This window comes from Vulpes lagopus, chromosome 1 (genome assembly GCF_018345385.1).
Source record: "Vulpes lagopus strain Blue_001 chromosome 1, ASM1834538v1, whole genome shotgun sequence".
Lineage (NCBI taxonomy): Eukaryota > Metazoa > Chordata > Mammalia > Carnivora > Canidae > Vulpes > Vulpes lagopus.
Genome location: NC_054824.1, coordinates 24,498,768 through 24,525,849, shown reverse-complemented (window position 1 = coordinate 24,525,849; position 27,082 = coordinate 24,498,768). Strand labels below are relative to the sequence as shown.

The 27,082-nt window shown below is 43.8% G+C and overlaps 1 protein-coding gene across 1 annotated transcript in view; it reads right to left on the bottom strand.

Moving 5' to 3' along the window:
* GABRR1 (gamma-aminobutyric acid type A receptor subunit rho1) overlaps positions 1-25,798 on the bottom strand; it is a 38,509-nt gene extending 12,711 nt beyond the window's left edge. Inside the window, exons 1-4 of the mRNA XM_041757316.1 lie at positions 25,383-25,798; positions 8,661-8,767; positions 7,148-7,215; positions 5,910-6,133 (exon numbers count right to left, since the gene is read on the bottom strand). Of these exons, the coding sequence (XP_041613250.1) occupies positions 5,910-6,133; positions 7,148-7,215; positions 8,661-8,767; positions 25,383-25,504 (521 nt within the window). The 5' untranslated portion in view covers positions 25,505-25,798. The remainder of the gene's footprint in view (positions 1-5,909; positions 6,134-7,147; positions 7,216-8,660; positions 8,768-25,382) is intronic.
* Positions 25,799-27,082: the final 1,284 nt, after the last annotated feature.

Here is a 27,082-nt window from a genome sequence, read left to right as displayed (position 1 = left end):
TCCCCGTGGAAATCCTGATAAACAGGGTGTATTGAGTGGGGAGGAGTCAGGATGGCAGTTGAGTTGGACACCCAAATGGAAGGCTTCCTTTTCTATCGGGACGACACCAGCTTTAACTATACCTAATGGCATTCCCAGCAAGAAAGAAACTAGAAGCTAAGTTTGGAGACTTAGAGCAAATGAAATGTCAAATGCAGGAAGTTTTCGCTATCAACAAAAGGATTGAATATCTTTTCTTTTTGTATTAGGAACAGATATTTTTAGAATCACAGACATCAGACTGGTTCTTTGAACCCCAACTTGATGTTTTTCCACTTGTAACTCACACATCACACATTGAACAAGCACAGTTTGTGGTTTAATACAGACTCTATGTTTCTAAACTGATTCATTGGGGAGCACGTGGGTGGCTCAGTCAGTTAAGCTCCCGACTCTTGATTTTGTCTTGGGTCTTGATCTCAGGGTGGTGAGATCAAATTCCTAATTGGCCTCTGCACTGGGCAGGGAGCCTGCTTAAGATTCTCTCTCTTCCTCTCCCTCTGCCCCAGAATTCCTCCCCCCTGCCCCCCACCCACTCCCTGCTCAAACACATGTGCTCTCTCTAAAAAAAATTTTTTTTGATTGGTTTTTTGGGAGGCTATTCCCTTGTCTTGGATGGAATTTCGTCCCATGATTTTTTTTTTTTTTTTTGCTTATGTCTCATGTAATAGTCCAGTTATGTGTAAGTAACAAAGCACATTTCAATTCAAAAGTTAGAAGAATTTGACCCAAGATATTAATCAATACTTCAAACTTCATTCCCATTAAGACTTCTGTTCCTCCTCCCAGCTAAGGTATGAAATTGGCATTTGAGTGATCAGTTCCTGCCCACCTCTGATCAGCTCCTGTACAGGTGGAAGTGACAGGAGAGAGGGAGGTGGGAGCAGGACAGTTCCTTGGTAGGTGACTTCATGCTCTCTGGTTGAAGCTCCCTGGCAACCATGCTCTACATGGTTGAAGCTGATAACTTTCTTGGGTTCTTCATTCCCACTGCTGGACACTTCCAGCTTCAGAGCTCCCTTATCCAGCAGCAACTCCCCACCCCAGCTCTGACTCCACAGTGACTGACCCTACAAGGCCCCAGGGTGTTTAGATGGCTCTTCTCTTGCCCTCTGGCTGCATAGTGTCCCCCACTGGTATGCACATGTGTACCAAGCTCTTGAGGAAATCCCAGGGAAGGCTTGAACCTGCCCATAACTCTCTTCCGAAAATAATCTCATACATCTTTTCCTCTGCCCACAATCATCGACTTTTTCATATTTTGAAGTTGACTGGGAATTCAAGAACCATGGAATGAGTTTTTTAACATTTGCTTAATAAAATCTACCTAGTATGACAGAGCATCTCATCTGTGGATTTCACTTTTTCTTTTATCCTAGGGCCCAGGAGATTTCAACCTCGTTGTCCTGTTACCTGCCACTCGCTCCCTGCCCCTCCCCCCCTTGCACCCTGCACAGCACACATGCCTCTGTCTACATTCTCATCATCTGGTTCCATGTCTGTCTCCTTAACTAGCCAGTAATCACACTGATATTATTCTTCTCTACATCCCCAGAAGTGGAGATAGGACCTCACATGCTTTTATTTGCACACACCTTTCTAGGGGCCACCCTGGCACCCAAAAACTTCTTAATAAAAATCTGTCAAATGAATCAATGACTAGATGAGGGGGAAGGATGGTATATTGGTTGTATTCTACGAGTTAACCTGTTACTGGCACAGTTGATGGGCAGCTATTCCATGTTTGCCCCAAAGTAAAGCTCAAAGTGGCAGTTAAGGGGATCCCTGGGTGGCTCAGTGGTTTCGCGCCTGCCTTTGGCCCAGGGCATGATCCTGGAGACCTGGGATCGGGTCCCACATCAGGCTCCTGGCATGGAGCCTGCTTCTCCCTCTGCCTGTGTCTCTGCCTCTCTCTGTGTGTGTGTCTTTCATGAATAAATAAATAAAATCTTTTAAAAAAAAAAAAACAACAAAATGGCAGTTAATTTAGGCCTTTTGGGTTTTTTTTCCCCCCACCTAAATCAAACAAACCTATGATTTTATTTGCAATGAAAAATCAAAGCATCTGTTTTTAGCCACAAGGAGGCTCACTGAGGACTCTGATTCTGAACACACAGGAGGGTTTTCCATTTTCTTATTTTTTATGTAGTGCCTCTGATCACATCCAGTGGTATGCTAGATTAGACTTCATTTGGCTCAGGAAAGCTGATTGCTAGACTTTCAGGAAGTTGTAAGCTGGTTGTTAAACAGAGCCATTTTTTTTTTAATTTTATTTTTAAGCAATCTCTATACCCAATGTGGAACTCGAACCCACAATCCTGAGATCAAGAGTCACACGTGTTATTGATGGAGCCCCTAAACATGGCCATTATTAAAAATCAGACTGTATAAACTTAAGTAACTTATATTTGAAACAAACTAATAAATATTAAAAACTCAACACTTCTTAATTATTTTACTATTATCTATACTCCTGAAGTTACATCTATAATGTTTACTTGGTGGAAAACACTACCTATCACTGTGCTACTATGCATTTCTTCCCAACTCTGCACTGAGTGACATCAGGTTGGTAGTTTGAAGCCAGCTGTGATAGGAATATTTACACTACAGAAATCAGCAAATGCTCCAAATCAGGGCTTGATTTATTGTTTTGTAGATTGTCTTGAATTAAGATAGCAGATTAAACTTAAAAGCATGGGATGTCTGGGTGGCTCAGCAGTTGAGTGTCTGCCTTTGGCTCAGGGCATGATCCCAAAGTCTCAGGATCAAGTCCCACATCGGACTCCCTGCGAGGAGCCTACTTCTCCCTCTGCCTATGTCTCTGCCTCTCTCTCTGTGTCTCTCATGAATAAATGAATAAAATATTTTTTAAAAAACCTAAAAGTGTGCTTTATCTTTTGCCATTATACATAAATAGTACAAAAAATTAAGGTTATAGTCTTCCAATATTTAAAAGCTATTATCCAATTCAGCAAGGAAGTTTCTATGTCTTTGATGAATGAATGAAGTTCCTGCATAGTTCTTGGTTGTTTCATTTTTGTCTTATTAAAGAAAACAAAAATAGGGGTGTCTGGCTGGTTCATTTGGTAGAACATGAGACTCTTGATCTTGGGGCTGTGAGTTAGAACTCCACGTTTGGTGTAAAGATTACTTAAAAAAATATATAGGAAACAAAAAATATCAACAATCATTGATCAGATCTATACTCATTTGTAAGTCACATAATCACAAAAATGCTTACAAACATTTATTCATAGCCTGATTTTTTTTGGATTATTCTTGGCAATAGAATCATAAAAAATAATAGTAGGTTATAGGTCAATTATATCTCAATAAAACCAGAAGAAATAATAATGGAATTTTATAAGAAATGGGAAATTATACTGAAGTTATAAGTACTGAAGTTATAAGTGTATGGGATTTATAACAGAAAGTATTATATATGTTGTTTCACTTGTAAATCATGTACATTCTTTTTATCAGTCACGTTTATAAGAAACTTACGTCCACATACATATGTGTATACATTAACCCCAGGCAACCAGTTGTTAAACATTTACCAGCACACCAGTGTTCACACGCATTATGGTCTAGTCTTTTGTGTCCCTGGTGGTACCATCGGGTTGTGTTGTTTTGTTGATGGTTTTTGAGCTTAAGGATGACTTGTCAGCTGCCTCGGATGTGAGGACTCCAGGGAGAACCAATCTAACATGGCTGGGGGCAGGGATTGCACATCCTTGACCCTCCTGAGTACTTCCATGGGGGGAGGCATTTCAATTCATGGAGAGGAAAACCCCATAACTCCACTCTGAGTCTAGTAACTAATTGCTTAGGTCCCAAGCCAAGATGACTAATGAGGAATCATCATAAATACCTTGGAGGGTAGGGGGAAAAATTCAGCTTCAATATTGCCATCTGTTTTTTTTTTTAAGATTTATTTATTTATTCATGAGAGATACAGAGAGAGAGAGAGAGAGAGAGAGAGAGAGAGAGAGAGGCAGAGATATAGGCAGAGGGAGAAGCAGGCTCCATGCAGGAAGCCCGATGTGGGACTGGATCCCGGGACTCCAGGACCACGCCCTGAGCCTAAGGCAGATGCTCAACCACTGAGCCACCCAGGCGTCCCAACATTGCCATCTTTGACTCAAAAGATACACACTGTGCCACCGTCTAGGCATCCCTTTCCTTAGACACTGGGGTAGGGATTCGTCTTTTCCAAAACGAAGTCTGTAAAACTAAAATGCACCTTCAGTGTGGCACAGGAGGAGTAAATCACAGCAGGCAAAGCCCCTTCTTGGAAGGCCTGCAGCTCAACTCCACACATCCTCCCTGGTGGAGCTTTGGCCACCTTCAGTTTCTTTCTTTCTTTCTTTCTTCTTTCTTTCTTTCTTTCTTTCTTTCTTTCTTTCTTTCTTTCTTTCTTTCTTTCTCTTTTTAAAGATTTTGTTTATTTATCCATGAGAGACACACGGGGAGGGAGAGAGAGAGAGAGAGAGAGAGAGAGAGAGGCAGGCTTCATGCAGGGAGCCTCACATGGGACTTGATCCCAGGTCTCCAGGGTCAGGCCCTGGGCCGAAGGCAGCACTAAACCGCTGAGCCACCTGGCTGCCCCACCTGGAGTTTCTAAAGCTGGTCAAGCAGGGAAAGCCCTGCTGTGGCTCCTGTGTTTAAGGAAAGCTCCTCCAGGTCAGTGATTAATGAGCACCTGAACATTTCTAAGGCATCTGAGCACATAAGAAAAAAAGATTATATTCTTTATATTTTATTTTTTTTTTAAATTTTTTATTTATTTATGATAGTCACAGAGAGAGAGAGAGAGAGAGGCAGAGACACAGGCGGAGGGAGAAGCAGGCTCCATGCACCGGGAGCCTGATGTGGGATTCGATCCCGGGTCCCCAGGATCGCGCCCTGGGCCAAAGGCAGGTGCCAAACCGCTGCGCCACCCAGGGATCCCCTATTCTTTATATTTTAAAAGTGATGCTCAGAATGCTATTTAAAAGTCATAAAGCGTGGGATCCCTGGGTGGCTCAGTGATTTAGCGCCTGCCTTCAGCCCAGGGCGTGATCCTAGAGTCCTGGGATCGAGTCCCACGTCGGGCTCCCTGCATGGAGCCTGCTTCTTCCTCCGCCTCTCTCTCCCTCTCTCTCTCTTTCTCTCTCTCTCTCTCTCTCTCTGGTTCTCTCATAAATAAATAAAATCTTAAAAATAAAAATAAAAAAGTCATAAAGCGACCCGGGATTTCCATAGTTTCTCAAGTAGGATACCATGGTGAGAAAGGATAGCAAACACGCCTGGCTGGCCAAGTAAAGTAAAAGAATTCCTCTTAGCCCAAGTTCTAAACTATACCTGAAAAAAAAATAGGAATTGAGACATCTAAGTAGGCAAGTCCTTCAGAAGAATTTCATCAACTCTATTTCGTTGATTCCCACTAGAGTCTAAACCAATAAAACTTTCATTAAAGTTTTTTTTTTTTTAAGATTTTATTTATTTATTCATGAGAGACAGAGAGAGAGAAAGAGAGACAGGCAGAGGGAAAAGCAGGCTCCATGCAGGGGGCCCAACATGGGACTCGATCCTGGGTCTCCAGGATCAGGCCCTGGGCTGAAGGCTGCACTAAACCCCTGAGCCACCCGGGCTGCCCCTCATTAAAGTTTTTTAAATGAAAATATAACATGCAGGATAAGGCATAAATCATAAGTATCAGCTTGAGAAATTTCTGCCAATGTGTTTCTGAGACTAAAACTTCCTTACAATTTTTTTCTCATGTGTGAAATTGGTGTCCCTTGACAGTTGAAAAGGTGGCATCTCCCAAGGAGTTAGAAGCTGGCCATTGGAAAGCCAAAAGGTCACGGGCTGCCTGGCCTTACCGGAGGCTGTAGAGCACTTTGCCGTCGGGCTGCACCCGCAGCATGACGTTGTCTGTGGTGGTGTCGTGGATGAAGGAGCGCTTGGAGTGCACAAAAAACATGTCAGGGACCCAGATCTTCTTGACCAGCCGGCCGTCAAAGGTCATGCTGAGGTTGTTGGTGCTTGGGAAGGACAGCCTCTCGTCCTTCCAGTAGTGCCTCAGGTAGAGGGTCATCGTGAAGTCCTGGGGGGTGGGCAGAGAGGGGAACCCCACACACTGAACCTACTGGGTGTCAGCGGGACGTTGTACATCCCATGGAGCCATCACCTGGCTGGGAATGAAACAGCAGAGTCGAGTGCCTGCATCTAGTCCCTGGGGTTGGCAGCAGCAGTTGGAGGGCTTCAGGGGAGGGACTCAGCCAGAGGCCTCCAGCAGAACCCCACTCCATGCCCTGGCATCTGCTTCCACACTGACAAGGTGGTACTGCCAGCACTGGTGACCCTCACCATGATTGGGGAGTGGAGGGGGTGGAAGGGCTCGATACACACCCCAGCTCCTTGGCCCCTCAGCTGGGATAACCCTGAGGTGTATTCTTTGTTGACTCTCAGAGTTCCCCCAGTGGAACTGAGATTCACAGTAGTATCTGGTTTGAGGGCACAGGCTGTTTTGCTTCCTCCCTATCCCTGTTTTCCCTATCCCTGTCCCCCACCCCCGCTGTCTTGCTGAGTCACAGGGAATCACCTCCCAAATAAACCACTTGTGCTAGAATGCTTCTCTCAAGTCTGCTTTTTGGAGAACCCAAGCTAACATAAGGCTTTAAAAGTCCTGTAAGTCAAGGAGTTGTAGAACATTCTATTTTCACATCTAAACCCACTAAAAAGGGGGAAAAGGGACACTTTTCAGCAGTTTTTCTGCATTTCCACAGCCAAATATAGGATCTACAGCTGAAGAACATCTGGCTATTTGACAGCTGCCTCCTTGGACCCCACTGTTCATGTTTGTCCAGAGAACACATCCCAGTAGCAAGAGTTTATTGTGGAGGGAGATCAACTTTGTCATTGGCTCTGCCTCACACCAATTGGGTGGCTTCGGGCAAGTATCTTAACCTTCCAGAGCCACCTACATGAATGTGGGCATTCCCTTTGCCCAGGGAGTTGTGAGACCCAGCGAGTTCGGGTGTGTGCACTTCCCAGCCCAGCAGAGGCCTCCGTGTGTGTGAATCCACCTGTCCGCAGTCCCCAAAATGGAAGCACTTACCATGTCGACCTCCGAGATGCTGTCCAAGCTCTCCACCTGCACATCCACACCAACAGGAATGGCCGGACCTGCAAACAGGGCATGGAAATAATATGGATTCTTTTTATTTGAATTTTTACTGTGGAAAGGACAGGCATGAGGAGCATTCCCCCTGGAACCCGTTCCTCAGCTTCCTGCCAGATTTGAAGGTTTGGTGTCCCCACATGTCAAGCTGAAATGAAACCAGGAATCAAAGGGTTGCATCATGGGTGGCTCCCTGGAATACTCCAACAAAAGTTTAAAAAAAAGAAGTGTTTTGTTTTCACCTGAATCATTCAGGCGATTCTGAAATGATGAGATTCCAATAAAGCTTTCTTCTTTGGTTACACATGCTCATCTAAAGGTACAATGAAGACCTAGCTCAAAGCTGGGCCTTATCTAAGGAGTTACTCCCTAGCACGAAGTCCCCCACTTTATTTTTTATATTCGTCTCCTGATTTTGTCATGGAAGCCATTGTCTCTGTCTGGCTATGAGAAAGGCACTGCTTGGTAAATAGACACCCAGAACCAAAGTCACATTCAGGTCATCGACCAAACCCACAGATCTGCATCTTTGCCACATGATGGAATAGCTTCCAAGGGATGCATCAGGGTGGCCTTGAAACGTTAGAATTTTTTTTTTTTTCATTTCTAGGCAATGAAAACTTAATATTCATCAAGAGAAGGAAAAGATTATAAAGGGAGTAGATTACTGCCCCTTTCCCTCCCTGCCTCCAGGCATGTGGGGCAGCCATGGAACACACTTGGATTATCATGGATTGAGGTAGATTTGGACCAAGAGCAGCAGGTTATGGATGGAATAGAGACTCCCTTCTAGAATCTGTTTATTCTTTGGGTGAAGGTGGCTGGCAGAAATAAAAACATGAGAACTATTTCTAAAATAAACATTTTCTTCCAGGAAGAAACCTGTATGGATGAAAACCCTATTTGACACTGAGACGGCTGAAATCTGCCAGCTACAGGCTAAGCCTCAGAGGCTGTGACAGCCCTCTGCACTACATCATTTTTTTTCTCAAGCTATTTTCATTTAATTAAACCCAGCAGACCACACTCTGTCCTCGGATACACACCCACAGTTCCGTCTGCCAGCTCCCAGATGAGCATGAATTTAGTCCAAGGTTGTTATTTCAGAGCATTTGCAGGAGGCAGCTTTGGGCTGCAGCCACCTGGTCTTCCCCTGGCCCTTCCCACAGCCACCTGCTGGCCTCACTGATCCCCAGCCTTCCTTGTCAGGAGCAGTGGCCTAAGGACAGCTCAGTTAGCCTAGCCTAACCTGGGAATGTGCTCAGCAGAGCCCTTGGCGGGGCTGAGCAGGGGCGATGCTGTGGGCTCCGTCTTGATCCCCAAGCCCAACGGAGGCAGACCTCCACTGGGGGAGAGCAAAGTGAGTGGGCCCCTTGGTTTGATTTCTATCCATGGACAAGTGGACAGACCTGAAGACAGAAGAAGGCCACCACAAGGGCATGTCTCATACCTCCAAAGCCAGGCCTCATGCTGAAATCATGGTCGTCTATCCTCAGAAGCTGCTCTGACTTGGTCAATGGCGATTTGGTGATATCAGGGCTTCGCTTCAGAATTGGGCTGCCAAGGGGGGAGAAACAGGTTCATCACATATTCCCATCAAGACAGATTTAAAAAAAAATTGCATTCAGATTTGATCTTGACAGGTTCAAAAGATGTGTTATTTCTTCTTTTTATTTTTATTTATTTATTTATTTTTTTAAGAATCCACGGTTAAGTGGACCCTACATGTTTCTTTCTTTTTTTTTATTTTTTAATGATTTTATTTATTTATTCATGATAGACACAGAGAGAGAGAGAGGCAGAGACACAGGCAGAGGGAGGAGCAGGCTCCATGCAGGGAGCCTGATGTGGGACTCAATCCTAGGACTCCAGGATCACACCCTGGGCAGAAGGCAGGCGCTTAAACCGCTAAGCCACCCAGGCTGCCCTTATTTCTTCTTTTTAGCTACTGGATATCTTCTCTTCCTCTCTCTCTCCAGCTTTCTGGATAAATGACTTGACCCAGAAGGTCCAAGACAGTGGTTCAGAATCATAATTGAGGAGCTTTAAAAATACCAGTGCCTAGGGCTCCCTTGGTGGCTCAGTCAGTTATACATCTGACTCTTGATTTCAGCTCAGGTCATGATCTCAGGGTTGTGAAATTGAGCCCAGAGACAGACTCTGAGTTCAGTGCAGAGCTTGCATGAGATTCTCTCTCCCTCTCCTTCTGCCCCTCCTATCCTTGCTGGTTCGCTCTCTCTCTCTCTGTCTCTCAAACAAACACAAACAAAACAAATGCCCAGGCCCCACCTCAGAGATTTGGATTTGGGTGCTCTGGGAATGGGGCCTGGTGACTGGTATTTTTAAAATCTTATTAAGAGTCTAAACTCCCCCCAAAGCACTTTGCCCATTCTGGAAGGGTTTGAGCTGGAGGGAGGAGACAGTGGGTGTGGACAGAGCTTGGTACCCTTGACCTCTGTTGGCTCATTCCGTAGAAAGAGGATACACTTTTCCTTGGAAATACCTACCATCCTTGTTCCACAGGAGGCAGCTTCTTGTTCTTCAGCTGCTGAATTGCACCCACTGCTCTTTTTATTTATTTTTACTTTTTCTAAACAGATAATATATTTACAGAGTTGGACAATTTTAGGAAGGGAAATGCAGTGAACAGTTGAGATCCTATCTCTGCTTCCATCTACCCTATTCCCCCATCCACAGATTTCTTGTTTCTGCCCAGAGTTTCTTGTAGGTACAAGTAAGTACAAGTATATGTTCTTAGTTCTCCCCTTTTTAAAACCCAAAGTTAACATATTATATAAACTCTCCTACTTTTTCTTTTTTTTATTTAAATATACTTTGGATTATTTTTTTCCATATCTAAATATCCTAAGTCTCTTATTCTGCTTTACGCTGTGTAGTGTTCCAGTACATGGATGCACCACAATTTGTGTAACCATCCTCTATTGGTGGACAGCTGGGTTTTTTCTAGTCTTCTGCTATTACAAACAATGCTGCAGTGGCCTTGAATGGCCTTCATTCACCCATCAGCACCATCTTTAGAATCCACAGAAATAATTGACTCCCTTCCCAGCTCCTTCTTTTTTTTTCTAAAGATTTTATTTATTTATTTATTTATTTATTTATCTATCTATCTATTTATTTATTTATTCATGACAGACACACAGAGAGAGGTAGACATAGAGGGAGAAGCAGAGGGAGAAGTAGGCTCCCCATGGAGAGCCTGATGCAGGACTCAATCCTAGGACCCCAGGATCATGACCTGAGCCAAAGGCAGATGCTCAACCACTGAGCCACCCAAGTGCCCCCCCCCCCCCCCGCCCCACTCCTTCTTATGCTAACTCCAGGCATGTGTTCTCCTTATGGTCCCACCACACACACCTCCTTTCCCCTGGATTCAGTGGTTCCCATACTTTGGCATGCATCAGTATGTCCTAGAGGGCTTATTCAAACCTAGGTTCCTGAGCCTCCCCTTTCCTCTGATGTTTCTGATTCAGTAGGTCTGGGCTGAGGCTCAAGAATTTGCATCTCTAAGAAGTTCCCAGATGCCACTGATGCCACCCGTGTGGAGACAGCGCCTTGAGAGCCACCGCCCTGGTTCATTTTATCCTCGATATACACACTTGCCTCTTTTATAACAACCTTACTCCACCTTTAAGTTCTTTGCCATCTTCTCTCTTGAAGAAACCTTTCATCATTTTGGAAGGAAATGTGGCTGAGAGACAAAAATGTCTGATGCTGACTGCTCTGTGCTTTTAGGCAATTTGTTTCCTGAGATTTCCTCAACCAATAAAAGGTAAAGCCCTGTGACCTGACAAGGGGTGCAAAGAGTAGATGAGATAACGTGTGGAAGTACTCTTCAGACTCTAAAGGGTACACAAATGGAAAGAGCCACTGTCATTACTGAGCTGACAAGGAAGTTTCCATCCCAAGTAAGGAAATTACTATGTTCGTAGCAAGGGAAGCAGTCCAGGGAAAGAATTTAAACTAGTGAAACAGAACCAGCCTACACTGCTTATGAATGTAAGAGAGGAAGAAGCTGGGGACTTGGAGAGGAGGAAAACTGGACCCCATCACTTCCCTCATCCTCTCTCACCCAGCTGGAGCTGGGCGCCCACCATCTTTTCCCTTCCAGTTCTCCCATCCTCTGGTCCCCCACTTTCTGCCTTCTGCTCCATGGCCAACGGAGGGGGTTGTTGCTGAAAATCACCACAGTTGAGGCATGGGGAAGAGACATCTTTAGAATGGTGTGCATGCATTTATGGCCATGCCTGTCTTACTTGTTGGCATCTTTGTGTACTTTTGGTCGTTGTCTCTATGATGAGAATTAAAAACAAAGGTGTGCTAGAGACAGGTCTCAAATCAACAAAGCGCTCCTCATCCTTTAGATCTACTTCCAATAGAATATTGGAATATTCCAGAATAAAATGTGAAAGAAAAAAAATAACTATGAAACATCAATGCATTAATTTAGCCTTTTGATGAGCATTTTCCCAGTACCCACAGGAGCAAGGATTTGGAGAATGAATTATTCAGAAAGACTAGTCTGAGGAGGTCTGACTTAAAATATCTGCCCCAGTAGTTTACCCTGACCTGAGATTGACCCCATCCTTAACTTGAACCTACCATAAAACCGTTACTACAGAGAGTAACACTTTGCCAGGTGGACTGTATCACTTGGGTATCCTTGCCCCCTGGCGTGTGGTTTCAGCCAAATGGGCACTGGCAGGATATAACAGAGCAGGGCATTTATTCCTCATTCTCTTCCTGCCTCAGTGCCAGGGACTAGCAATGTCTGTGTTGCTCTGTGATCACAGATAATCACAGTATCTTCAATAAGCTCCAATAATACCATGTGCTCTCCAGGACTGTGGGTAGCCATAGCTTCCTGCTGTTGCTTGTCCTCAAGGACATCAGCATGCCTGGTTGGTGCCTTGAACCTTGCCCACAGCTCTGTGAGTGGTCCCTTTATTCAATTATTGGTTAAGCCCTTTTGAGTGCAATGCTGTTTTCATCGGGACTCGCCTGATGCACAAACATCAGGACTGATGCATAAGGATTCTATCAATTATCTGCAGCAAAGGGGAGCAGAGGCAGGAGCTTGACAGATGTGGGTCCCCGGAGTGGGTCCCAGCAGTAGGCAAGAGCTAAGATTGCAGGGAGGGCTGTCTTTGGGGCTACAAGCCATCACAACTGCTGGTCAGCAAGAGCAGGATGAGGTCACAGGCCACTGAGGCAGAGTCTTCTTTATCTTTAGCACCTTGTACAGTGCTGGGCCCCTGTGGCTTCTCGACATGTTAGTGGAATGAAGGAAGGAATCAGCCCCCTAGGAGAGCCTGGGTGGCTCAGTTGGTGAAGTGTCTGCCTTTGGCTCAGGTCATGATCCTGGAGTCCGGGGATCAAACCCCGTGTCGGGCTCCCTGCCCAGTCAAGGATCTGCTTCTCCCTCTGCCCCTCACTCCTGCTCGATATCTCTCTCTCTTTCATCCACTCTCTCTCTCTCTCAAATAGATAAATAAAAATCTTAAAAAAAAAAAAAAAAAAAGAATCAGCCCCCTAGAGGGAAGCAGGAGGAATTGAAAGAAGAGAAGGGCTTGAGATGGAAATTGAGCTTGACTCAGTTCTTTCTTTGGCTTTGGGCCAGCCTGAAAACAGAGATGGGCTCTGAGATGCCACTGTCTCTCCCATCATGAAGCTTAGATTCTAGCCTAAAAAAGACTGATAAATAGGATCCTTGAAGTCTTTTTCATTAATGCTGTTAATATTTTTAAAGAACTTTTTTATTGCTGGGGTGCCTGGTTGGTTCAGTCAGTTGAGCGTCTGCTTAGGTCATGACCTCCAAGTCCCAGGATCAAGCCTTGTATTGGGCTTCCCGCTCAGCTGGGAGTCTGCTTCTCTCTCTCCCTCTGCTCCCTGCCCCCTGCTGGTGCACGCTTAGTCTCTCTCTCTCTCTCAAAATCTTTTTTAAAAAATCTCTAAGATAAATTAGTTAATTTTAAAAATATTTATTAAAGATTTTTATTGCTTATGTACCCATGTTAAAAGTTTGTAAAATATGGGCAGCCCCGGTGGCGCAGCAGTTTGGCGCCGCCTACAGCCCAGGGCCTGATCCTGGAGACCTGGGATCAAGTCCCACATTGGGCTCCCTCCACGGAGCCTGCTTCTCCCTCTGCCTGTGTCTCTGCCTCTCTCTGTGTGTGTCTTTCATGAACAAATAAATAAAATCTTAAAAAAAAAGTTAGTAAAATAAATTTAAATGTAAAGGAGAGGGATGCCTGGGTGGCTCAGAGGTTGAGCATCTGCCTTTGGCTCAGGGCGTGATCCTGGAGTCCCGGGATCAGGTCCCATATCAGGCTCCCCACATGGAGCCTGCTTCTCCCTCTGCCTATGTCTCTGCCTCTTTCTCTCCCTGTCTCTCATGAATAAATAAATAAAATCTTTAAAAAAAATAAACATAAAGGAGAAAATAAAAACCACTCAGGAATAATCTTTGCCATCTGCATATACCCTTATCCTCTGAGAGAGAGAAAGAGGAGACTTGCTTTTAAACTCAATACAATATATCACGAAATATTTTGCATGGCATTGGCATCTTTTTACCAGCCAGGAGTATGATTATTAATTTTTTTTAGTAGGCTCTACACCCAATGTGGGGCTCAAGCTCACAACCCCCAGATCAAGGTTCGTGTGCTCTACCTACTGAGCAACCCAGGCAGCCCGGATTGTTAATCTTGAAATGAAGTATGACACACACCAAATATAGGAATAACTAGCACTGCTTGAGTCCTTACTATCTGCCGGGTACTAAGTTAACTCGTATTACATGTATTAACTTGGCTTAGTCCTCATAAAAATCCTATGAAGTAGGTTTTATCATTATCCCCATTTTATACATGAGGAAACTAAGACACAGAGGGTCTGAATAACTTGTAAACATGATGGATTCAGAAGTCACATCCAGAGAGTCTGGCTCCAAGGGTTGGAAGCAAGGTTAGCCATGGTGTCTCGTTGAAAGATGGGCTCCCATTGCCTGGAATTTGGGTTATATGTAGAAGGGTCAAACTTCTCTCTCCCCTCACACAAGATCTAGCACAAGAACTGATGCCCACCTATTTATTGAATGAACCCCTGGGAAGTTATGAAGAAAATATAGGCATGTCCCGAGTCATGATGAAATAGGATGACATTTGAGAAAGCTTTTTGGACTGAACAGAGGATATACATTTTTTGAACACCTATGTCTATCCTATCCTCTTGGAGAGAATGAAAACTTCTGACCTATGGTACATCTTGATGTTTTCTCGTTATAGTTCCTGGTTAGCTGGTATGTAGATGATGTTTTCCCAAAGCACATCTCAGAACTCTCCCAGAGGTTAGATAGAGCAGGGATGGGAATCTGTGATGAGCCAGGGGTCTGCTGGAAGGCTCCTTCATTTAGCTAATAACAGAGGACCTGATACATTATCCTTCACTTGGCTGATCATGTCATCTCCGAGAAGATAGAGAACTTAATTTTGATAAGGAAGGAATTTTTTCAACTAGTTAATGAAAACCATCTTGTTTTCATGGCATTTGTCATAGTCACATATACATATAGGCTCCTTCCCAGCCTCAGCCCCCAACTCTGTCCATCATTTTTTGTGGTTGCCCATTATACCCCTATGCTTTGGTTCCTGCTGTCCCATCTGTCTGGAAGGTCTTTGCCACCATTCTTCATACTTTTTGCCCAGACAACACCTTGCACTCTCAGATCAAATATTACCTCCTCCTGGAAGAATTTTCAGGTTTCCCCCCTTCCCACCAAGTCTCCTCTTCACATGCCTTCATTAAAATATGCACCACCTCATGTGTGTGTGTAGGGGGGGTTCTGACCACTTCACATACTTCACTATGAGCTCTACTGGGGAGGGACTCTATCTCCTATACCTCTGTAGCCCCAGCAGTGAGCAGAACTCAGATTTCACACAAACATGTACAAAATATGGAAAGAGAAGCACAAATCCAAAAGTATATTCCAAAGAGTCAAATGGTCCTATGAGAAATGTGCCAAGGAGGCCAAGGCTTAAATGAGGTGATACTTAAGAAAGGTGCTAAAGACAACCAACTTTCCTTAAAGTTGTATTTTGAGCCAGTAGAGTGTGCAGAGGGAAATATGCTGCTGGGAGGAGATGCAGCAATGTTAGCAAACGATTAAGGTAAGGCTGAGACTCTGCTAACAGAATCCAATCTCCTTCAAAGAGACTGGCCTCTACATTAGGGAGGGAGCAGTAAAATGAATGAGTTGCTGCCCAGCATAGCAAAAATGCAGGCATAGGATTACTTAACTAGGGGTTTCTCAGCTCAACTGCACTTGGGGTCACCCAAGGAACTTCCAGGCCACACCCACAACAGGGGTGAGACCCAGCCATCAATAGCTTTCAAACCTCCTCGGCCAATGTTGAGAACCACTGCTCTAATTTTTGTTTAAATAGAACTCAAGTCTACAGACCAGGATGAATTACCGCTCAGGAAATGCAAGGATTCTGCAGCAGAGAAAAATCTGGAAAATAAAAGAGAGGCCAGAGAACTGAGGGTGAGAAAATGCTTTCTTGAGATTGACAAAGAACGAAAAAGGGTAGCATGAAAGCTGCTGAAGTAAGCTCCAGGATGATGCCTGGCCGTGGGCTAGAACTTTGATTACAAAGACAACTTAGGAACTTACTGTGTCCCATCATATCGATGGCATTACACCAATGAGAGCTCAGACAGAGCAAGACATCCTAAACGGATCTCCTTTCCCTAGGTGAGGCCTCCAATTGGCAGATCCAGGGAGCGTCACCGGGTGGTGTGCATAGGGTAACCATCCGCCAAGCAGTGAGGAGCCCTAAGGGGTGCCTGGTGGAATGAGGGTCTGCAGGAGAGTTTCTTATCGGTGCCCATCACAAGATGACATAGGTGAGGCCCAGGATCGTTCAGGGTTTACTGAGCTTTACAGTAGTCAAAGCACCTTCCCTACTTCAGCTTGCACAGTCCTTACAATAACCCTGAGGTGACAGACATAACCGACTCTACTCTACAGAAGAAACAGACTTGAGGATGTCAAGTGATTTATCCCAAGTCATGGAGTATGTGGCAGCTCCAGGTCTGGCTTCTTACTGTTTGGAGCCAGTCTTCTTATCACTGTCCCATCTAGCTTAGGAGCTTTGTTGATGGATTCTTGGGGTTGCCTATAACTGTTGCTGCCCAGGCCAAAACTTCAAAGGAAATCCTCATGGACACACATCCAGGGCTCCATCTTACCTCATGGGAACATAAATTTAGGGCTATGATGGAAAGTAGAGTAAGGGTTTGGGAGTGGGTACTTAGCTGGCTGTCTTATAGGGGTGGCCAGGGAACACTTCTCTGGAAGTGACAATCAAGCAGAGACCTGAAGAAGATGAGGGAGCAACCTGCCAATGGGAGAAAAGTGCTCCCAGCAGAGTCCTCACGAGGACAGAGGCCATGAGGTGGGGCTGCTCGGTGTGCCCCAGGAGCAGCAAGGAGGCCAGTGTGGCAATAGAAGGGAGGCCAGAGAGGAGACATGGGCCAGACCTGCTGAGTTTGCTCCTCTGCTTACCCAAGATTGAACATGGGACTACCCTCCAGTGTGCCCACCCCGAGGAAGGCTGCTATGAGACTGTGTACATGCTGCTCTTTGAGGCAATGATATGGTGCAGCAGGAAGGACACCTGCCAGTGAGGAAGCCAGCACACTCTCAAGACCCAGCTTTTCTGGCTGATGAGAGAACACAACACATTTCTGCTTTTTGTCCGTTTCTGTTTATCTGCTGTGAGATAAGGGATTGGGCCATGGGGGAGCTTGGAGACCTTTCAAGCCTATTCCAGAAGGCATATTGTCCCTAAGGTACTAGAGGTACTTTATAGCTCTAGCCCTATGGGTGGATGGCAATATAGGAAGGGTCAGGGCACAGCAGATCCCTACAAATACAGTTTTGGTTTCCTCACAGACACAGCAGTACAGGGTGTGTGTGTGTGTGTGTGTGTGTGTGTGTGTGTGTGTGCATGTGTGCATTTAATTTTTATTTATCTAATAAGGATGGTACCATAATGTTACTTATATTTCTTGAATTGCTATAGAGGCTGTGGATTTTTGCACATAATGAATAAGTATTCTGTGTTTTCCTTTGAGTAAAACTAGTTTATTTCTTTTGATTTCTTACTAGGTGGATTTTGGGGTAAGTAACCAATAATCCGCTTTTCAAACCATAACCTCTAAGAATATATGGTGGGTAATTTTATGTGTCAACTTTGCTAGGCCATGGTACCCAGTTCTTGGTTAAACACCAGCCTAGATGTTGCAGTGAGATATTTTTAAAGATGTGATTAACATTTACATCAATAGACTTTAAGCAAAGCAGATTGCTCTTCGTGATGTGGGTGGATCTCATCCAATCATTTGAAAGCCTTAGGAGAAAGGGCTGAGATCCTCTGAGAAAGGGAATCCTGCCACCAGACTGCCTTCAGACTTGAGCTGCAGCATCAACTTCTGCTGAATTTCCAGACTTGGTAGCCCCCACAACCACATAAGCCAATTCTTTCAAATAAATAAATCCTCCTCCTTCTTCTCTCTCCATACATACATACGTATTATACTACATCTGTGTCACACAATATATCTATGTAATGCTGGATATACAGATAGATAGATACATATTACATGCCCCCTACTGTTTCTCTGGAGAACCCTGACTAATACAGTGTGGGAACACTCCTTGACACCTGAGGTATGCACACCTGTGGGGGACCTGAACTGCCTGGAATCAAAAGCCAGCAGGGCTCATGTCTGGTGTGGGTGGGACCAGCCCAGCTTCAATGCGGCTTCTGATCCTATCTCCATGTCCTAACTCAGGGTCATTTGATCAAAATTTCTTCTTGCCACCGTGCCTGAATCCTGTTCCCATCAATGTGAGGCAGGTCCTTAGCACAAAGCCCTGGGATGCTGTTGCGCTTGGAGGGGACAAAAGGTCATGTCTGTCCCCCTGCTACTCAGCTAAAATCTCAACCTAGATCATCTTTTTTCTCTTGTACATACGTCCCAACATAAATTCCCTATGCCTTCCCACTTGAAGACACTGGATTACTTTCTTTTAATTTAAAGCTCTGATTTTTCCCCCCACCTATTCTCTTTATCAGAATTCTGAGGCTGTACTTTTCCCATTTATTATAGTTCTTTAACTACTTTCTAACTTGTACAAATCTCTCTAATTCCAATGCTACCTGCTTTACGAGCAACCTTTGTTTACTGATCATATTCTATTCACTATGTACCTATGTGCCTTGGAACACTTTAGAATCTCTGTAAATATCTTTTGAGTGGAATTCCCATCCCACTAATTAAATAACCAGCTATTTTTAAAAAACAAAACCAGAAAAAAAAAGCCAGAAAACAAAGAGTTTGTCTGTCAAGGAGACAGCTCACAACATATTTGGTAAGTGAAGTTATTGAGTGAACTTCTCTACCTACCCCCAGCTCCTGCCCTTGCACCTGGAAATGGAATAAGATCAGGCCCAGAAAAGAGGATAGTAAAAGCCTATAACAAGACTTGATATCACAGTAATCACAAGTCACAATCACTTGTTTGAGGTGAAATTTTTTCAATGAGGCAGATTATAGTATAGGAAAGGGCTCAGATTTGACATCAGTCAGGCTTCAGTGTGAATCCCAGGGTAGCCACAAACTAGTCATGAACCTTGGACAGGTTATTTGATCTTTCTATGCCTCAGTTTTATATAAAATGGGGAAATGATACTAACTTTATAAGATTGCTAAAGAATTAAGCAAGAAAATATTTGAACTACATAAAATGGCTGACATTCAATGGTTTTGACCTAGAAAAACATTTTCATATGGTTCAACCTGAATCTTACATTTATCAATATAATGTCCTGTTTTCACATTATGATGGTGAGAGGAGGGCCCTGGACATAGAGAAATAAGCGGTATGAATTCTGAGGGGATGTAGCATTACCTTGGCATAAGTATTTTATATTTTGGGGCCCTTCTCATCTTTAAATGAAGGGATTTATAAGGTCCTTGAAATTCTGACATTCTGTAAAAATTATTTTATTAATGTCTGTAACCTCTACTGAATTGTCAGCATCTCAAGGGATCACCATTGCTTCCCAAGCCTTGGGCACAGTGCCTGGAGCATAATGTAGTAAATACATAAATTTGTTGGATGAATGAAGTACAGAAAGAGCAAGAATTAGGATGCACTCATTTATTTATGCTTAACATCCCTTGAGTATCTATTATGTACCAGATATCGTACTTGAACTTGGGGTGACAAGGATAAAGGTACAAGTTGAGCCCTTGTTATGGACTGGACTGTGCCCCCACCCCCAAATCCATATGTTAAAGCCTTAACTCCCAGTGTGACTGTATTTGGAGATAGGTCTTTAGGCAGGTAATTAAGATTAAATGAGATCAGAAGAATGGAGCTCAGATCCAATAGGATTGGTGTCCTTACAAGAAGAGGAAGACACTAGAGATGCATCTTCCACAGAGAAAAGGCCATTTGAGGACATAGCAAGAAGGGGGCTGTCTACAAGCCAGGAAGAGAGCCTTTCACCAGAAACCAAATTCCCTGACACATTGATCATGGGCTTCTAGCCTCCAGACCTGTGAGAGAATCACTGTCTATTGTTTAGGCCACTCAGTCTGTGGTAATTTATTGTGGCAGCCCCAGTAGACTAATACAGCCCTCAGGAGGCTGATAGTCTAGAAGCTGAGGCAGATGAGGAGTGAGTGCTAATGTTGAGAGATTAGTCCTCTGAGATGGGCTGGACTGGGGCTGTGGAAGCCTTGAAGTAAGTTGCCCAGTTGAGACTGAGAGGCGGGGTGGAGGAAGTCCAATGAAGGCTCCTCAGAAGGTGACATCTCTGGTAAGCATTGGAGCAGCAAAAGAAGTGAGCAAGACAAAAAGGAAAGGAAATGATGTCATCAGCATGGGAAGAAACCTAAGTATAGGTCTCAGGAAACCATTAGTCAAAACTGGACAAGACCCAGCAGCACAAAGAGGAGAATCAAAGGTTTAAGCAAACTATCTGGAGAATGAAAGGACAAGATGAAGAGAGAACACTACTTACTCAGGAGAAAATCAAATTCCAAGATATTTAGGACAGTCAGAGACCCAGTCCATAATTCATTGGCTTGTGCTTTGTCAGGACAGGGATTTGACAGTGAGTATCTCATATATCATTATCATCATCATCATCATCATCATCATCATCATCATCATTGCCTTTCTCCCGCCTTCCCTCATCAGCATGCGAACCTGCTGCATCTCCTCTGGCCTGAGAGCTCTTACCCAGCTGGCTCTGTCTCACCCTCATCAGTTGCAGCCTTTCCATTCACAGCTGAATTTCTCGTCTAAGTTACCTATACCCATCCCACTCTTCAACACACTGCCACTCTTCTCTGAGGTCCTCAGTGGATCTTAGCGGCTGTATCTTTGTGTGATCTGACCCTATTGTTCTCTTCCTCCTTCTGGAAATCCTTGACACTTCGCTGGAATGCCTCCGTAGTCTGTAAGCCTCTGGAGGGCAAAAGCTGTATTTGATTTAGTCATTGATGAAGCACCCATCGCTGGGTGTGGTGCTGGCCCTATAAGGAGCATTTGACAACTGTTAAATAAATGGCTCTCTTGGCATCTATGACACCTCTCAACTCCAGTCATACAGCTATTTCTCTGGTCCCTCATTTTCCAGCATCCTTCACCAAGGCTTCTTCCTCTTTCCTCTCCTTAAATGTTGCTTTTCCATAAGATTCTTCCTTGATCCTATTCTTATTTCATGTGACATGCTGTTTTGGGGTCATCTCATCCACCACCACCTATGAGTACTCCTATAAGATCTACATCTCCAAGGATGCCTGGGTGGCTCAGTGGTTGAGTGTCTGCCTTTGGCTCAGGTCGTGATCCTGGGGTCCTGGGATTGAGTCCCACAACAGGCTCCCCTCTGCCTATGTCTCTGCCTCTCTCTGTGTCTCTCATGAATAAATAAATAAAATCTTAAAAAAAAAAAAAAAAAGTCTACATCGCCAAGCCCGATTTCCCTCATGAGCTGCAGACCTATAGGCCTCCAACTAGACAGCTATCTCTTAGAATCTGTGAAAGCAAATCCAGGTCCACGTGTTCATAATGAACACCTCTTGCCCCAAATCTGCTCCTCATCCTGCTCTCCTTTCCCTGGCACCACCCTCTACCAGGTCACACAATTCAAATACCTGCTAGTCTTCCACCCAGTCTAATTCTGATGATTCTAGCTCTTTAAAGCTCTCAGATCCATTCCTCCACCCCCACCTCCGCACTGTTCTTTCCACTAATATCCTATTTCAGGCTTTCACTACCTCTCACCTGGGTTAAGGCATAGGCTCTGGATTACTTTCTCTGTCTCCTCTCTAGCACCCTTTCCATCCTTCTACCATACTGACACCAGTGTGAGCTCTCCAAAATGGAAACCAGCTGAAGCTATTCAGACCCACTTTACTTTCAGAATAAACTTGAATTTTTTAGCATGCCAAAGCAAGTATGAGAACAATTCTTGCAGCTTCTGATAGATCAGTTTGCCTGCCCAGAGCAAGAGCTGGCATTTGTCCCATGGCCTGTGGTGTAGGTAGGTTATGCCTCCATTCTTTCAGGGAGGAGGAAGAGACAATAACTATTGACCCATTCTAGAAACATTACCCAGTGCCGTGGCATTCTCATATTTACCAAGCATGATTTATGAGGAAGATCCCACCTGGATGTGCCTCCTATGGAGATCTCGGGGAAACAGCACTTGAGTTATTTGCCAGAGTGGAGACTAGAGTGAGGAAGTGAGGAACAAAACCTAAGGAGGCATCCATTCTCAGACCATGCAAGTGCCTCCTTAAAGTGTCTACCTTGCACCGCGGGCATCTCACTTGCCTTGCCCTCACACCTTGCTTCCCATTTCATTAGTATAAATTGAAAAGAAACCTGGATACAAATAACCAGCAATTTAAGAGTTGAGAATCTGCATGAAATTAAGTAAGCCCTTTAAGAATGTAGGCTATATAAAAATAAAACCACCTGGCTGGTGGATATAGAAGTTGGGTCCACCGTTCTGGAAAGCAATTTGGCCAAATATATTCGTAGCTTTGAAGTTCTTGTGCCATTTGACCCAGTACATTTCCAGGAGTCTATCCAAATTTAAAAATCATATATGTAGGATTGCCTAGCTGGCTCAGTGAGTAGAGCATGTGACTCTTGACCTCAGGGTTGTGGGTTCAAGCCCCGTGTTGGGCATAGAGCTTATTTTAAAAAAGAAAATCCTGGGATCCCTGAGTGGCGCAGCGGTTTGGCGCCTGCCTTTGGCCCAGGGTGCGATCCTGGAGACCCGGGATCAAATCCCACGTCGGGCTCCCGGTGCATGGAGCCTGTTCCTCCCTCTGCCTGTGTCTCTGCCTCTCTCTCTATCTCTGTGTGACTATCATAAATAAATAAAAAATTTAAAAAAAAAAGAAAATCCTGTCTGTAGACAATCCTAATGTACAAAGATAATCGTGCATAATATTTATAATAACAAAGGAAGCAACTAAAAGTCCACAATACAGAGGAAACTGCTTAAATGGTGATAAATCATGCATTTTTATACATTATAATGTAGTCATTCAAATGATAATTATGCAGACTATATAATTAAACATGCAGACAAAATCATTCAATACCTTAAGGTTACAAATGTAACTATATATATAGAATAATCTCAGACTAGTTAATAGTCAGTATGTGCTTAGAAATTAAAGGCTGGGGGCACCTGAGTGGCTCAGTGGGTTGGGCATCTGCCTTTGGCTCAGGTCGTGATCCTGGGGTCCTGGGATCAAGTCCCACATCGGGCTCCACAGGGAGCCTGCTTTTCCCTCTGCCTGTGTCTCTGCTTCTCTGTCTCTCATGAATAAATAAATAAAATTAAAAAAAAAGAAAAAGAAAAGAAAATACAGGCTGAAAGAAAATACACAAAAATGCTAGCAATGTTAACACTCATAAATTTCTGGGTTTGGGAATTATGAATGATTTTTGTGTTTTTAAAACATCTTTCCCATTTTTGAAAATGTTAAGTAGGAGATCCCTGGGTGGCTCAGCGGTTTAGCGCCTTCCTTTGGCCCAGGGTGTGATCCTGGAGTCCCGGGATGGAGTCCCGCGTCGGGCTTCCTGCATGGAGCCTGCTTCTCCCTCTGCCTGTGTCTCTGCCTCTCTCTCTCTCTCTATGTCTATCATGAGTAAATAAATAAAAATCTTTAAAAAAAGAAAATGTTAAGTAATAGTCACATATGACTTTCATAATAAAAAATGAAAGTTCTTTTAAATAATGTTTAAATTTTTTTAAAGGTTGTTTATTAATTTATTTGAGAAAGAGAACCAAGGGGAGAGGCAGAGGGAGAGAGAGAGAATCTTGAAGCCAACTCCTCTCTGAGCACAGAGGCTCCCACATGGGGCTCCATCCTGCTGGGTTGCTCCCATGACCCTGAGATCATAACCTGAGCCAAAACCGAATCAGGTGCTTAACTGACCTCATCACCCAGCATCCCAAATAATATATTTTTTAATTTTTAAAATTTTTAAAAATATTTTTATTTATTTATTCATGAGAGAGACACACACACACAGAGACAGAGAGGCAGAGACACAGGCAGAGGGAGAAGCAGGCTCCATGCAGGGAGCCCGATGTGGGACTCGATCCTGGGTCTCCAGGATCACGCCCTGGGCTGAAGGTGACACTTAAACTGCTGAGCCACCAGGGCTGCCCCCCAAATAATATTTTTTAAAGAAAATCTATTTCACTCTCTAGGACTTCTCTTCATCCCTGGTATTCACCAATAGGTTGCCACTGCAACTCTGGCTTAGGAGAGAGGCTGAGAAGTTTCTGATGACAACCAATAGGGTTTGTCGTTGTGGTTGCTTTTAATCCTCATGAGCACATTTGGTCCAGATAATCTCTATGGCTGTACCGCTCCACGGATTCCACTGTTTGCCCAAGCAACTTCTGACTCTGACAGAACCAGGGCATGTGGCTTGTACATAGCAGTCTCAGTGCCCAGGACTTCCCATGATCCCCGGGTATTTCAGCTCCTGGTTTTGTGATGTCGTTAAAGCACCTGGAACAAGTGCTGTGAGCCGTAGCTGGCTGCTTGTGAGCCCGTGTGTGGAGGGCTCTCAACCCCAGGAGGGGGACACTGAAGAGTCAGCCACCCACCCAGCCCTCTCACTAGCCCTGATCTGCAGAAAGCTGGGTTTCCTTTCACACTAATTGATATTTCTGACCTCTATTCACATTTATATCCAGAGATAAAGAGACTTGAAGTTTAATTTGGACCTAAGGCTGACAAAGAACTGAGAGGCAAGAATGCCCTTACTGCCTCTATTTCCTCATCAGTAAAGAAAGAGATGGATCAGGTTTCCTCCCACTGTGCTATTTTATTGATGAATGTTGGGCAAGCAGATGTGCACTTAAAGACCAGTGCTGCCATCAGAGCTGCTTGAGTGGATACAGGTGCCAAAGGGGCCTCTGCCTAAGCTGCTGCCTCAGATGCTAGTCCCAGGAGGGCAGCACGTACCGTTGACGATGAGTGAGCAGCAGGTTTGCAGGCAGGTCTATCCCTGCACCTCCCTCCCCCATTTATTAGTAGGGGACAATCTAATGATCTGTCTAGCCATACAGCTTGAAGAAAGCTGCCTGGTTTTCTTTTAAAAGATGTTAAAAGGGACCCACAAATCTAGCAGAAATAGTAGAACTAACAAGATCATTCTCACTAATTAGAGACCCCTTTAGTTATTTGAGAATTCACAGATTTATTCCAACGTAGAATGCAGACATCAAATAATTGCCCTTAATTTTTTTTTTGCCCTTAATTTTTTGAAACAAGGTGCATGTATTCTTTTTTCCAGAGTCTATCTTTCCCCTAGGATGATTCATAAGAGATTTAGGAATATGCAGTAATAACAGTATATCTGATCTGGCATCATTAAAAAACAAGAGCATAATTCTAACTTCCTAAAAGAGAGGGAGGAGGGGAACAAAAGGAAAAGGTGGGAAAAGGCATCCACATAAAACACGATATGCTGGAAATGACTCCAGAACAATACCATAGGCTCTATCCCCAGGAGTCCACTCACCTGCCTTTCTTAGACATCTCGTGTGCTTCTCTTCCTTGCCAGTGCTGTCTGCCTTCAGTGGTCAAAACCCACCCCCACCACAAAAGGAAGACGCCAACTTTCATATTCTGGACAGCCAACATGGGTTTCCAAATCCAAATGGTTCTCTCAAGAAACAGCAAAAATGAAAAGGATGTTCTTTTTTCTCTCTTAAGACATTATTGGTCTGTTCATTATTCCAAGGATGTTTACTCATGCAAAAAAAAAAAAAAATCAACCCACAGTATGTAATCTGGAGAGCAGGAGAAAGCAATTTCCACTAAACCTATAAATCCTCCTACGTCAGATGTCAGGGATTTTCTGAACTGAGGTTGAAGTCCTGTGTTCCTGTTGAACAATTATTTCATCCAGTCTAGATTAGTTCATCATTAGATGTGGTGAATATGTTAGTAAAAGATCTGTATTTTCTGGTTCAAATGAATAGAAGGAAAACGGACCAAAGCAATTTCCAAAATGAGAGATGCCAGAGATACTGAACTGCTTTCTATGCTAAGTTAATGAGCTCCTCCCGGGATCTATTTTAAGCTTCCAGCCATTATTATTTGCTTTAGCTAAGGGCTGGATTTGTACAACTCCCCGCCCCCAATCCCTCCTATGCTGAAGCCACAAAACCTCATGGCTTCCTACCTGGGCAGGTTGTCTATATGATTGAGGTTGGGAGGGCTGGAAGGAGAGGATTTTTTTGTCTTTGTTTTGCACAGAAAGAACCAAATTTTCTTATTAGCTGTATTATTTGTATTATGAACTTCATCAGACTTTTCATGTTTAAAAAATACCAATAATAAATTAGCAATAGCCATTAAGCCTGTATTATCTAATGTTAAGAGCAATGGGTCCAAAATGGAGTCACTTATGCTAAGTTCCATGTCACCAAACCAAGACTTAGTTTCAACCCTCCTAGAAATGGAATCTTAAACCAGTCAATCAGAAGTCACCTAATTAGCACTAGTTAATAATCTGCCTAATAGAGACCTTACCATCCCCTAAAGGAAAGTAATGCTGCAATAACCACTCTACTTTTTTTTTTTTTTAAGATTTTGTTTATTTATTTGTTTGAGAGACAGAGAGATAGCAAGAGAGAGCACAAGTGGGAAGGAAGAGCAGGCTCCCCACTGATCCCCCCTGAACCCTGGGATCATGACCTGAGCAGAAGGCAGATGCTTAACCACTAAGCCACCCGGGCACCCCTAACCAGTCTACTTTTTTGTCTAGTATAACTTCCTTGTCCCACCCCTTCTGCTTATACAAATCTTTTATTTTATATAGGTCCTCAGAGCTCCTTTCTATCTGCTAGATTAGATGTTGCCTGATTCATGAATCATTGAACAAAGCCAATAAAATCTTCAAAATTTACTCAGTTGAATATTTTAAACATCGTAGATAGTTTTTATTTTTCTCTAATGCTTGTTCAAGGACTGCTATAATTGATAGGTCAGTCAATCTATTGACTCTTTAAGTCTCAGCTGACATGGATAACTTTTGGAGCATAATGGTGGAACTTAGGATTTCCAGGACTCTATAAAGAGTCTCAGCTATAAAGTTGAGAAGCAGACAGTTTCATGAAACTGCTAACCCAGCATCCATCAGAATGAGAATTAATTACATAAGACTGAACAAATTGGTACAGGAAATTTTATTGAGATTATTTGGATTACTGTTGA